At 36.6% G+C, this 13,638-nt stretch overlaps 1 protein-coding gene across 2 annotated transcripts in view; it reads left to right on the forward strand.

Moving 5' to 3' along the window:
* The window catches only part of Uggt (UDP-glucose-glycoprotein glucosyltransferase), a 69,157-nt gene that overhangs the window by 20,040 nt on the left and 35,479 nt on the right, over positions 1 to 13,638 (forward strand). For both annotated transcript variants that reach the window (XM_089647534.1, XM_089647535.1), the window contains exons 6-11: positions 169 to 364; positions 2,156 to 2,369; positions 4,313 to 4,572; positions 6,343 to 6,564; positions 8,978 to 9,157; positions 12,934 to 13,115. In XM_089647534.1, the coding sequence (XP_089503660.1) occupies positions 169 to 364; positions 2,156 to 2,369; positions 4,313 to 4,572; positions 6,343 to 6,564; positions 8,978 to 9,157; positions 12,934 to 13,115 (1,254 nt within the window). The remainder of the gene's footprint in view (positions 1 to 168; positions 365 to 2,155; positions 2,370 to 4,312; positions 4,573 to 6,342; positions 6,565 to 8,977; positions 9,158 to 12,933; positions 13,116 to 13,638) is intronic.

Below are 13,638 nucleotides of genomic sequence, written 5' to 3' on the forward strand. Positions count from 1 at the left end.
AATGCCCACACATTTATGTTCTCTAAAATGTCAGAGTTCTTGAAACAACCCGCGACAGTCCGAAAATGTGGATAGTGCCATACCCCTCCCTTCTGAACTTCAGAGTTAAATTAAAGGATATCCGGAAAATGTCCATTTGTCTGCATTGATGTATTTGACTTCTTTTAGGAACCTGTTCCCCGACATCCGGCAGTCTCTGGACCGTTTTAAGAAGCACCTCCTAGACCAGGAGTCGGAGCTTGCTCCCCTGAAGGTGTGGCAGTTCCAGGAGTTGTCCTTGCAGGCTGCGGAGAGTGTCATGGCCGCCCCGCCCCACGAAGCCCTGGCTCACTTCACCAATATAGCGCAGAACTTTCCCATGCAGGTAATGACCAGGATCACCTATACTATTGTAATAATATTTCTTTATTGAATTTCATTGAATAATGTTGAACAAATTTAAGTTGTTACGGTCTCAGTAAAGTTTAATTTTCTTTATAGATATGTATTTTAACCACTCAGAAAGAACATTAGAACGTCAAAAGACGTAAATATGATAATAGCGGTCAAGACATTAGAACGTCTTTTCACGTAAACGCGCGAGATTTTACAAAAATCGATTTATTTCCATCACTAGTATACGGATTGCCATGATTTAAAAAACAGAGTATCGATAATGAATAACGCTACGCGTCTGTATTCAAGAATATCTATGGAACGTAGAAGTACATTATCTAAGCCGATTGAATATGTCATCTTGTTCGTTCATAATTTATTGCGTTTCTAAATAATTTATTAAAAATATTTTAGTTTGGACGGTTAATATTTTGAGGTGACTAATAGTTTTTAATTATATTTCTTCAATATATAAAGTGATATTTCTTTATGATACTCAGAAAAAAGTACATTTTTCACGGCTTTGAAATAATGGTAAGCGATTCTTACATATTTTTGACGTTTTCATGAAATGTATATTTAGAAACGCAAATATTTACGTATAACAACACAATGCGATAGTGGATTTCATAATCTTTCCAAAACATTTTTTAGAATGAGGCTACGTTTCCCAAAACGTGAGTTATGAAGCTTTTAGCAAAACTCGTAAATAACACAAAAATTATCACGTTTTGACAGTTCTCATAGGAACACATAGTAAATAAATGTCTTTGTCTGAGAGGTTAAAGTGTTGAAACATAGCGTAGGAAGTGTGGCGGACCAGTCTCTCACAGAATGGAAACATGACCTGCAATAGCTATCCAAAGCCAAGGTGTGAGCTTCCATGCTCAGGCTGAATGACACTGGGGAACAGTGTCTCTGAGATACAGAGTCGCATCTCGGAGTACATAGACCTTACCCCAGCACCCGAGGCTCTGGCGAGGTGGACCATCTATTTTACCACAAAATGACCATTCAAACAAAAAAAACTAGGGGCCTTTAGGGAACCTAGGTGAAGTGGAGAGCTGAGGCCACTTCGGTGGACTCTTTCCTCGTGGTGCCTTCAGGGAACCTAAACAAAGAAGAATTTCCGATGGGAAAACCCTTACCGCTACATAATCCCCCAGGGAATCCATACGTAGGATCTGGAAACAAATATAAATAATTTATTTTTCGGAAAAACTTTATTGAGTAAAACCTCAAATTGTAATATTTAAATATTGAAGACAATATTAGTGATTTCTAAACGAAAATCTGAAACAGAAAAATCAGAAAAGGAAACGGTCACATCTGGGACTGGAACCCAGGACCCTTGTCTTTCCGGGACAGTGCTCTACCAACTAAGCTAATGTGACCCTATTCCCCTCGGTCACTTTTAACTGTATCATACTTCGAATAAGAACTACTAACATTGTCTTCATTTTTGATCATTTATGATCGCAATATTCAACCCGAACTAAATGCAATCCAGACAGCGTCTTTTTAGATAAACCTATCTTATTTTTTATTTTTAATGTGCGACATCTGTTTACTTTTCTGCAAGTCTAGAATGAATATTTATTTTTCGGAATAACTTTATTGAGTAAAACCTCAAATTGTTCAAGGGTCCTGGGTTCGAGTCCCAGATGTGACCGTTTCCTTTTCTGATTTTTCTGTTTCAGATTTTCGTTTAGAAATCACTAATATTGTCTTCAATATTTAAATATACATAAATTATAATAACTTACTTAATTTTTTTCAGGCTAACAATCTTCTAAGAATCGCAGTAAGCCCCCAGCTGAAAGACGAAATTAAAAATAATCAGGAGATGTTTGCCACGGCGCTGAATGTCCACCCCACCGATGCGGCCCTGTTTGTCAACGGCATGTTCTTCGATATGGACATTGTGGACATCATCACACTGTTACAGACCCTGAGGCAAGAGGTTACCACCATGGAGGGGCTGCATAGTCTGGGTAATTACAGTAGAACCCCGTTTATTCAAACCCCGATAATTCGAAAAAACGCGTAATTCGAAATTTTCGCCAAAAAAATTTTTTCATACAAAATTTTTTTTAATTCGAAATTCGTTAATTCGTAATTCGAAATTTATTTTTTTCCGCGCACGAAAATTTGTTCGTGTAATTAAAAAATTTGATTTTTGCGAAAATAAATCATAATATTTCGTAAATCTGAATCTAAAAGACAGCCATGTCGGTAAAACGCCGAAAAGTGTATTTTTACGTGATTATACATCGCCCTAATTAGTATTATTATTTTGTAAATCTGAATCGATTTACACTGGGTTTGAAGGGTTGAGAAAATACGTTTTACTCGGATATATGTCGTAGTTTTACGAGTTTACACCAAGTATCTGAATTTAAAGGGTCGGCCGCGACGAAACTCGGCCTGAAATTTAGATTTACGCGTAAATGTATCGTATATTTACGAATATTTGAATTTAAATGGCCGGCTGCGACTGAAAACGGCCGCGAAATCTCGATTTACACATAGATATATCGTATTTTTACGAATTTATTTTGAATATCTGAATTTTTAAGGGCCCGCCGCGACGGAAATCGGACGCAAAATTTCAATTTGCGAGGAAATATATCGTTTTTTACTAACTTTACTTCGAATATCCGAGTTAAAAAATACGGCGCGACGGAAATCGGCTGAAAAATTTAGATTCACGCCGAAATATGACATATTTTTACGAATTTACTTCAAATATCTGAACTTAAAAGGCCGGCCGCGACGAAAAACTGCCGATAAAACTCGATTTACGCGGAAATATTTCATATTTTTACGAATTTACATCAAATATCTGAATTTAAAGGGTCGGCCGCGGCGGAAATCGGCCGCGAATTCTCGATTTACACGGAAATATATCGAATTTTTGTAACTTTATTTCGAATATCTGAATTTAAAGAGCCGGCCGCTTCGAAATACGGCCGCGATTTCTCGTTTTAAGTGGAAATATTTCGTATTTTTTACGAATTTAAATTCAGATATTTGAAATAAAGGGTCGGCCGCAACGGAAAATTACCTTATTATTATTAAATTATTAATTAGGAAATATATCGTATTTTTACGAATATCTCAATTTAAAGGGTAGGCCGCGACCGAAATCGGCAGCGAAATCTCGATTTACGCGTAAATATATAGCATTTTTACGAATTTATTGCGAATATCTGAATTTAAAGGGCCCGCCGCTACGGTAATCGGCCGCGAAAATAATGAAATAATTGGTATTAATACGAATTTACAACTAAAATACCACCCAGATTTGAAGAGGCGGCCGAGAAAATCGATTTTCGGCGTATTTAAAAAAAAAAAAATTTCATAAAATTTCGAATTACGTGGGAATTCGTTAATTCGAAATTTGATTTTTGGTGTCCCGTGGATTTCGAATTAACGAGGTTCTACTGTACCTACATAGAATAATGATTTATTTTCTTCTTTAGAATGGTAACACTAGCATGGAACACTTTTGAAAAGTATTCAACTCTTTGAGTTCTGGAAGTATCTATCAGCCACGAAAAGTTTGTACCCGATAGGTACATTCAAAACATACATACTCTCTTTTCATGGGATTTTGCTACATAAAAAAATGTTCATTACTTACTAACTTATATTTTATTCCATTGGTAATGAAGTAAACAATGAGATAAGAATTCTTGCTTCGTAAAGAGCAGCCGAGCAGCCTTCAACGAACGAAGTTTGTTGTATCTTCTCTATTTTTTATTGTGAAAAACACTTGTGGAAAATATAATAAAACTTCTATTTATTTTAAATATATTTTTACAACACATACAAAAACATCATTTTGCAAAAAAACAAGTTATTCTGAAAATAGATTCAGCTGGCGTACAAAGCAAAATTTGCCTAGGTATTAATATTCTTTATTGTATGATAGGCCTCCCCGCTTCACGGATGTCGGACCTCCTATCGCTGGACATCTCCCAGGCAGGTAACTTGCAGGCCAGCACGGGCATGTTTGGCTCTGCGCTGCCGGTGGCCGAGTTTGCCCTGGACATCCGCGACTCGGGCATCCTGTGGGTGAATGATATAGAGACGGATGCGCAGTACCGGCGCTGGACCATGAGCTACATGGAGCTGCTGAGGCCCACTTACCCGGGCATGCTGAGAAGCATAAGGAGGAATCTCTATAACCTGGTGAGTCTAATTGCTTTTCGATATTGGTGTTGATATAATGATTGCTTTAATCTAGAAACTTCCAGGAAACTGGGCGTCTCTATAGGGCCAGCAGATTCTTCAATAGTGACCAGCTGTTAGCCCTGTACAAATCTCTAGTATTCCAACAATTGAATTTGGGAGCCTAACCTACTTGATCCTGTGCGAAAGACCCCATTGACAATTAACTCCCTTTATTGTGTCAAAAAGTACATGTGAACATATATTGAATATATTTCAATTTGACATTGTCGATTTATTTGTATGTGCGTAGCCGTTTGACGTTTAGAAATCCATAGATAATACCCGCCGTTGTTGCCATCGTTGGACGATTTCTTATTTATTTTGTTAGCTTGGCTATCGACACATGTAACAAGTGCAACCGTGCTCGGGAAATCGATATAAAATCGATGTCAGTTAAGCTTATTGATCCGATATTGTTAAGTTATCGATTTAACCATGCTAGATCCCTAGATATGACAAAACTGTCAGCCTGGGTACGATATATACTTATGGTGATAAATTGTTAAAATCGATACAGGCGTAGACCTAGTGAGGTTGATTTTTATGAGAAAAAACATGATTTATGTATATCGAGATACGATAAATAAAAAATGATTTTCGAACACACTTGAAAATTGCATTCATTTTCCCGGAGGACAGTAACTCAATTTGTATAAACCAAGGACAGATCAATTTTAGTTGCGAAAATAGAATTGTTAATATCTTATGATAATCTATGCTTCAAGATAGGTTTTAAAATATTTATTTATTTATTCATGTTCTTCATAAAACAGTTATGCACCAATATACAATTCAATTTGGGAGGCGGGTTTTGGTACCGCTGCCCCGGAAACCATTTGTTGGATAACTAACACCTCTGCCATAGATCACCCCAAGTGGTTCGTTACGTTTGGTGATTTAGCAGGGGTGCTCGGGTTCATCGGGTGAGGAGTGTTCTGAATGCGCGTGCCCACCAGTTGCGTGGCGTGCCAGATTGGGAAAGGCTGGTTTGGTGAGACCCTTTGACCTCTCCAACTGGTCTCTCTTGACCAATCGTCTGGACACACTGATCCCTAGATTCCTACCCACCCCTCATATCACGTTTCCTTTCCAAAACATCCTCTCCTTCCTTTCCTAATACGTATGATAATCCCGGATAATGTTAAAAAAATATATATACTACAGAGAAGATCACAAATTTTGAGGTAAATGTTAGTGAAGAAAGTTCATGGGGCAGTTTTACTATTTTGTGACATATGTCAAAAGACGGTTTGCTGAACTGTCTGTAAGTGACGTTGAAAATGTCGATGGTCAATGCAGAATTTAATTTTTTTTTTTTATAGTGAATGCCTCACAAGAGTCCCAACTGCTCCCGTCTGGAGCCAGTGAGACTATGGCATCCCCAATTGGGGGATGTTGTGAGGCTGAAGGTAAGTGAGGAAGTGAAAGAGGAAGGTGGGGAAGTACCTGGCTATTCAGATCTAGTCACTAAACACGGCTAAAGCCATTTGGAGCAACGTTTCAATTCTGAATGGTGGTCTTACACCAGGGCGATACTGGTAGTATCTTCCACTCTGTGGAATAATATGTAGGTATAAGTAGTTGGGTTTCTCAGGAAAATTTTGAATTGTCGAAGAATTCTGATATATTATGTTCATTTGGTCACTGAATAGACTTACCATGTTTGTCTATTCAATATTTAATAAACTTAAAATTATAATAATAACCGTTCATCTCTATTTCTTCTAGGTGTTGATAATGGACCCTCTCTCGACGGACTCCCGTCCGATCGTCAAACTGGCGGAATCGTTTGTTCGTCATTCAGCACCAATTCGCGTGGGTCTGGCGATGCGCGTCAACCCTGACGTGACCGTCACTGGACTGAAGGACGCCGGTGTCGCACTGCTCTGCGCGTACAACTACATGGCGCAGGAGAAGGGTACGAGGGATGCACTAGGCTTTATAATTAGCGTGAGTAAAAATATATAATAATTATGTACTCTTAAAAAAAATAATGGTGAAATTTAATTAGAAGCTTAGGCCTTTGGGTAATATTAAAAACATCTTCAACTCTTGCAAATTGTAGAATATACATTTAATTATTTTTTATATGGGGTGCATTCTACGGAAAACTGTTTAAAAAAAATACATGCTGTGTGGATAGGCTTTTTGAGTAGAGCAAGGAGTGAACATGGGTTTTGAAGAGACCCATTTAGTAGAAGGGCGGAAACACAGAGGCCGGCAAATAATTCCACAGCTGAGCTGATGTGTGCAGAATTAATTGTGGAAACGACCCATTCTCATGTGACAAAAATGTGAACCCTGTACAAATGTTGGGTGTGCGTTTGGCGTGTTTTCCGGCTATGCACCGGTGCTGAAGGGATCAATGATACTAGTTCCTCGGAGTATCTTCCATTAAATTCCGGTAGAACAAGGAAAGCATTCCCACCCGACGCCTGTGCATAGATATGGGGCTCTATCAAACGGATCGCTTGTTTTTGCACAGAGTCAAGGATTTTTTCAAATACCTTAGAGCTCCAGGTAGAAGCAGCTGCCAAATTCAAGAGTGGGGTGCATTTGAGATTTGTACTGGGTTAGCAGTTGTGTACTATCTGCGGACCCTGTACGGACCGGACGCTCAGGTTCTGTTGTGCCTTGACTTGACTTAACTCGGGCTTCGATGGAGCCTCCGTGCCTGAGCCGGTCACTTTATTTATTTATTTATTTATTGACGCCCTATTGGGCTTTTAAGTACATAAAAATTACAAATTTCATTTTTAACAACAGTATAAAACAAACAATAGAAAATCGAAATAAAATATGATTTCTCATACATTATTTACATTTAAAAAGTGGTGGACTAATTTGGCTTTAAATGTATTGAAGTTTAAATTAAATATGTCAGTGACATCACTTAGTTCATTGCCCAACCTATGTATTCTTTCTAACACAGAATTCGTAGCGAAGTTATTGTTGTAGAATAAAATATTCCGTCTAGTATATTTTGGAGGTATATGTAAAGATAGCAAGTTTATAGTGTCAGTGCAGTCTAACCTTGAATGAACAATTTTATATAATAAAAGGAGATCAAATATTTTTCGCCTTTCAGATAATTTCGATAAGTTAAGTTTACTGCGTAAATTGACATAATTGATTTCAATAATAGGAATACCAATTTTGAAATTAATAAAACGTAAAAATTTATTTTGAATTTTTTCAATTTGTAAACAATGAGAGTTGAAATGAGGACACCAAATGGTCGCATTGTATTTAACCTGACTGCTAACCAGAGACGTGTATAGTAATTTTATAGTTTTTATGTTATTAAAGTCTTTAGCGATTCTGATTCTGAGAATAAATCCAAGCATTTGTAATCCCTTAATGGTAATGCTATTAATGTGATTCAAGAAGCGTAATTTGGAGTCAAAGATAACTCCAAGGTCATTGAATTCAAAAACTCTTTTTAGATTGGCATTGTTAATTGAGTAGTCGAATAATAAAGGGGTTTTAGATCTATGGAAACTGATCGTTTGGCATTTGTTGATATTAAGATGTAATTTGTTTACGATGCACCATTCATAAAGTTTATTTAAGTTCATTTGTAGAGTTAAACAATCAGAAGAATTACCGATCGATTTAAACATCTTTAGATCGTCGGCGAATAGAAGAAAGTGAATATTATCGAAAATTAGTGAAATGTCATTAATAAATAGTAGGAAAAGAATTGGTCCTAGGTGGGAACCTTGGGGGACTCCACTTAAGGCAAAAAAGAATTACACCAAGCGTATCAATCGAAGGCATGTTGGGAAGATTGATATAATGTAAAGAAAAATGGGCGACCGGTTCTATTGTATGAAAATCACTCCAGGGGGCCTACTCCGTATCTTTCGGGTTAACAAACCAATAAGTTTGTGGTTTAACCTTTCCTTGCCGCTGCTGTCGACTGAGTGAACATCGTCTCTAATTAATAAAATATCTCTCTAAATATACTGAACACAAAGTTAAAATTTTAGGTATTCCTCCGCAATACATTTATGTATTGCATTAAGTAATTATAATATATAAATATTTACTGAGTGTTTAGCACCGGAGGATGAGGAATTTTTGTACACCGTAAGGGAAGGGTTAATACGCGTTTGTGACGTGGCTTAACCAGCGGCAGGAAAGTTTCGAAAGATACAGAGTAGGCCCCCAGGATGTCAACACATAAAACAGATTATTGCTCATTTCATTACACTATTATTGGGTAGTTATGCACGGTGGATGGGAAAAATTCTATGATTCTAATAAGGATGGATATTACCATCCCACTTTTCGTGTTATATCAAAATCGTGTGATAACCAGAATTGAGTGTAATTTTGAATGGGTACTTATGTTTCTCAGCTGAACGAGATGGTGAATGGAGCCGAGATCACGGTGGCGGACATCAAGAAGAAGCTGAAAGAACTGGGAGGGTCTGGAGTGGACACGGAAGACATCTTGGGCGAGGACTCCGACTATGACTTTGGGAGGAAGCTCACCAATGAGTTCATCACCAGGACCGGAATGCACTCGTTACCACAGGTTATTATTGTTATTATTCAATGAGCAGGCAGTATTTTACTGATGCGCTCATATCTGATTTCACAATAAGTTTAACAGTAAATATATGCTAAAAATATATTATTCAAAAATACAAAATCCTCTACAATACCGCGTATTCATCAAACTAGGTCAAATCACAATGACACAAAAAAATTTCAGGTCAAAAAACCACATTCGGACAAAGAAATTACATTTATTTTCCGACAAAACTCCACAACATCCTTCCCTCAGATATAAAGTGAATAGAAAATTTGAATGATTACAAATCAAGAATAAAAATCTGGCTGAAAGAGATTAGTGAAAAAACATTGAAAAAAACATAAAAAATGACATAGAAAACTGTTATACAGTAGAACCCCGTTAATTTGAACCCCGATAATTCGAAAAAACAAGTAATTCGAAATTTTCGCCAAAAAAATTTCCGCAGAAAATTTTTTTCATACAAAATTTTATTTAATTCGAAATTCGTTAATTCGTAATTCGTAATTTATTTTTGTCCGCGCACGAAAATTTGTTCGTGTAATTCGAAAAAATTTGATTTTTGCGAAAATAAATCGTAATATTTCGTAAATCTGAATCTAAAAGTCAGCCGTGTCGGTAAAACACCGAAAAATGTATTTTTACGTGGTTATACATCGTCCTAATAAGTATTATTATTTTGTAAATCTGAATTGATTTACACTGGAATGTCGTACTTTTTCAAATTTATTTCGAATATCTGAGTTTTAAGGGCTGAGAAAATACGTTTTACGCGGATATATGTCGTAGTTTTACGAGTTTACACCAAATATCTGAATTTAAAGGGTCGGCCGCGACGAAACTCGGCCGCGAAATTTCGATTTACGCGTAAATGTATCGTAAATTTACGAATTTATTTCGAATATTTGAATTTAAATGGCCCGCTGCGACGAAAATCGGCCACGAAATCTCGATTTACGCGTAAATATATCGTATTTTTACGAATTTATTTCGAATATCCGAATTTTAGAGGCCCGCCGCGACGGAAATCGGACGAGAAATTTCAATTTACGCGGAAATATATCGTATTTTTATTAACTTTACTTCGAATATCCGAGTTAAAAAATACGGCGCGACGGAAATCGGCCGAAAAATTTCGATTCACGCCGAAATATGACATATTTTTACGAATTTACTTCAAATATCTGAACTTAAAAGGCCGGCCGCGACGAAAAACTGCCGATAAAATTCGATTTACGCGGAAATATATCATATTTTTACGAATTTACATCAAATATTTGAATTTAAAGGGTCGGCCGCGAAGGAAATCAGCCGCGCATTCTCGATTTACACGGAAATATATCGTATTTTTGCGAATTTATTTCGAATGTCTGAATTTAAAGAGCCGGCCGCGACGGAATACGGCTGCGAATTCTCGTTTTATGCGGAAATATATCGTATTTTTACGAATTTAAATTCTGATATTTTAAATAAAGGTCTGGCCGCGACGGAAAATTTCCGCGAAATCTCGATTTACGCGGAAATATATCGTATTTTTACGAATATCTCAATTTTTTAAATTTGGGTAGGCCGCGACCGAAATCGGCAGCGAAATCTCGATTTACGCGTAAATATATAGCATTTTTACGAATTTATTGCGAATATCTGAATTTAAAGGGCCTGCCTCTATGGTAATCGGCCGCGAAAATCAAGAAATAATTGGTATTAATACGAATTTACAACTAAAATACCACCCGGATTTGAAGAGGCGGCTGAGAAAATCGATTTTCGGCGTATTTTTTTTTTTTTTTTTTTTTCATAAAATTTCGAATTACGAGGGAATTCGTTAATTCGAAATTTGATTTTTGATGTCCCGTGGATTTCGAATTAACGAGGTTCTACTGTATCTGTTTCTTACTATGCAGATTTGGGTGTTGGGAACTCTTTGTAAAAAGTAAATGGTTTTACTTATAATTGTGTATATTTACGTTACAAATAATAGGTCTGGATTTAGCTTTTTTTTTTTTTTTTTTTTACAGTATTACCGCACAAGAGTCCCAACTGCTCCCGTCTGGAGCCAGTGAGACTATGGCATCCCCAATTGGGGTATGTTGTGAGGCTGAGGGTATTGGGGAGGGGAGGGAGATGGGGAAGAGGAAGGTGGGGAAGTACCTGGCTATTCAGATCTGGTCACCAAACACGGCTAAAGCCATTTCAAGCAACGTTTCAATTCTGAATGGTGGTCTTACACCAGGGCGATACTGAGAGTATCTTCCACTCTGGAACGTGCCGCAAATATACTATATATTATTTTTAATTAATTAATTGTGAAATAACACAAATTAATCAAATAAAATTTATTTGCGCACGCCGGGTTCGAACCCGCGACCTTCGGATCTGTAGTCAAAAGCGTATACCACTAGACCACGCCAGCTACACTGTTCATTACCCGAGGGTTGGTAATTCTCTGGTTCGAGAAGCTTGTTCCCTGTCACTATAACCTCACAAGCATCTGTTACACTCTAGCGACATCTGACGGACTCTGGAGTAAGCTTTATAACTAGCGCCATCTATCGCTTAAATACTCAACTTATTACCATACATCACAAAAACTAATAAAACAGAAATGAATAACTTTAGTCCGCCTCAGTACAGGTCACCCTAGTGAGAAGTGAGGAGGACTAAGAAATACAATTTACTTTACATAAATTCACTATCATATTTTGTATGTACAATGTTTAAATAGTCGTTATAATAAATAAAAGAATCAAGCTTTAAATAGGTTTATATTAGTAGCTTCGATGATATGTTGTGGAAGTTATTTCCATGCATTCATCACTCTAATTGTAAGTAAGTGTTTCGTAGGATTGGATGCAAAATGTGTTCATTATTTTAGAGTGTCCACGGAGATTAATATTTTTGTTAGCGGTGAAGATTTCTTGGATGCTTATAAACAGTCTTTAACTACAACATATAAACAGTGAATCTGGGTGCTGAAACAAAACCAAAAGAAACTCTTTAATAGTGCCTCATGAAATTTGTCCAGCTTTTACTATCTGAAATTATTTCTTGGTTAATGCAATAACTATTTTTAACATTCTTTTCCATCATAAGTTGTTAGTGCATCTGTTTAACCCCTAGAGTCTCTAATATGTGTAAAGTTTTCACTGTTTTTTTAACATATTTCAAAAAAAAATACTGCTTTTTCAAATCAGATGAAAGACTTTTTCAAATCGATATAATATGCAATTAAAAATATAAACATTTTGAACGCAAACATAGATAAAAAGTCGCTTTTTGAATATTTATATACACTGTAATTACCATTTTACAGGAAACTAAAAAAACATTTTTAATTAGACAAAGGTATTTTTCACTTGGTTTTAGTTTTATGTAAAAAAAAATTAATAAAACAAATATTTTTCAAATGCTGAAAGTTTTTTTATAGAATTATTTGAAATCTTTGGGAGAGTCTATGGTAAAGTTTTGTATGCAAACTAAAAGCTTGGTATTCTCTCTTTCTAATACTGTTTAAATCTTATAATATCTCACCATAATACAAATGTCTGTATCAGGCAAAAGAAACAGCTCCCAAAATGACTCTACAGGTGTTTGACTTCTCGGAAAAAAATCTCCCAAAATTAGTGTTTTTTTTTGCAAGTTCATAACACTATAACCAATCTATAGTTTCTCCTTTTAGATATATAAAGAATGAGAATGCCACAACTGTCATTGATTTTCCCATCTCTTTTCCATTTTCCATTATTGTATTGCCTTATAAGTGTTTGTGTGACTAGGTGCTGATTAACGGCGTACCCCTGCCAGACGAGGATATGACCGCAGAGCAATTTGAGGAGGCGGTGCTGACGGAGATCATGCAGCACACGGGGCGCCTGCAGAAGGCAGTATTCCGCGGGGAGCTGATCGACCAGGACGATATCATAGACCACCTCATGGGGCAGCCCCACGTCATGCCTAGGTTGGTCATTTTACCTGATCTTTGCGGCTGTTGCATATGAGCCATTGACAACTTTGTACCCGAATATTGCATATGTCCATGATATTTCACTAAAACACACACTGTGTCAAAATGTGCCACGATATAGTATAGATAGATAGCATTGAAAACGCCAGCAGCATCTTTGGTGGTTATTTACATTACAATTTCATGAACTTAGCTGTTTGTACAGTTAGGGGCTCTACCACGGTCGATCGATAAAATCCTATATCAATAAGCCATTGAGTAAATCCATCATCAATGGTTATTAGATCGAAAATTGATGTAAAATATTCCGACAGACGCCGCATATATTTTCGTTAACTGTCAATATACACAACTATTTTAATAATTGTTCGCAAAATTACTGGCTTATGAATGAAGGCAGACTAACGAATCTCGTAGAATAGAAAGATGTTGTATACGCAATCGTTTGAATCCATTCGAAATTGAAGAAACGGAATTCAGACAGTTGTTCAGAATAAGTATATGCGGACTGCCGACT

The sequence above is a fragment of the Hesperophylax consimilis genome, chromosome 26 (assembly GCF_061612785.1).
Source record: "Hesperophylax consimilis isolate HC1 chromosome 26, BYU_Hcon_1.0, whole genome shotgun sequence".
Taxonomy (NCBI): domain Eukaryota; kingdom Metazoa; phylum Arthropoda; class Insecta; order Trichoptera; family Limnephilidae; genus Hesperophylax; species Hesperophylax consimilis.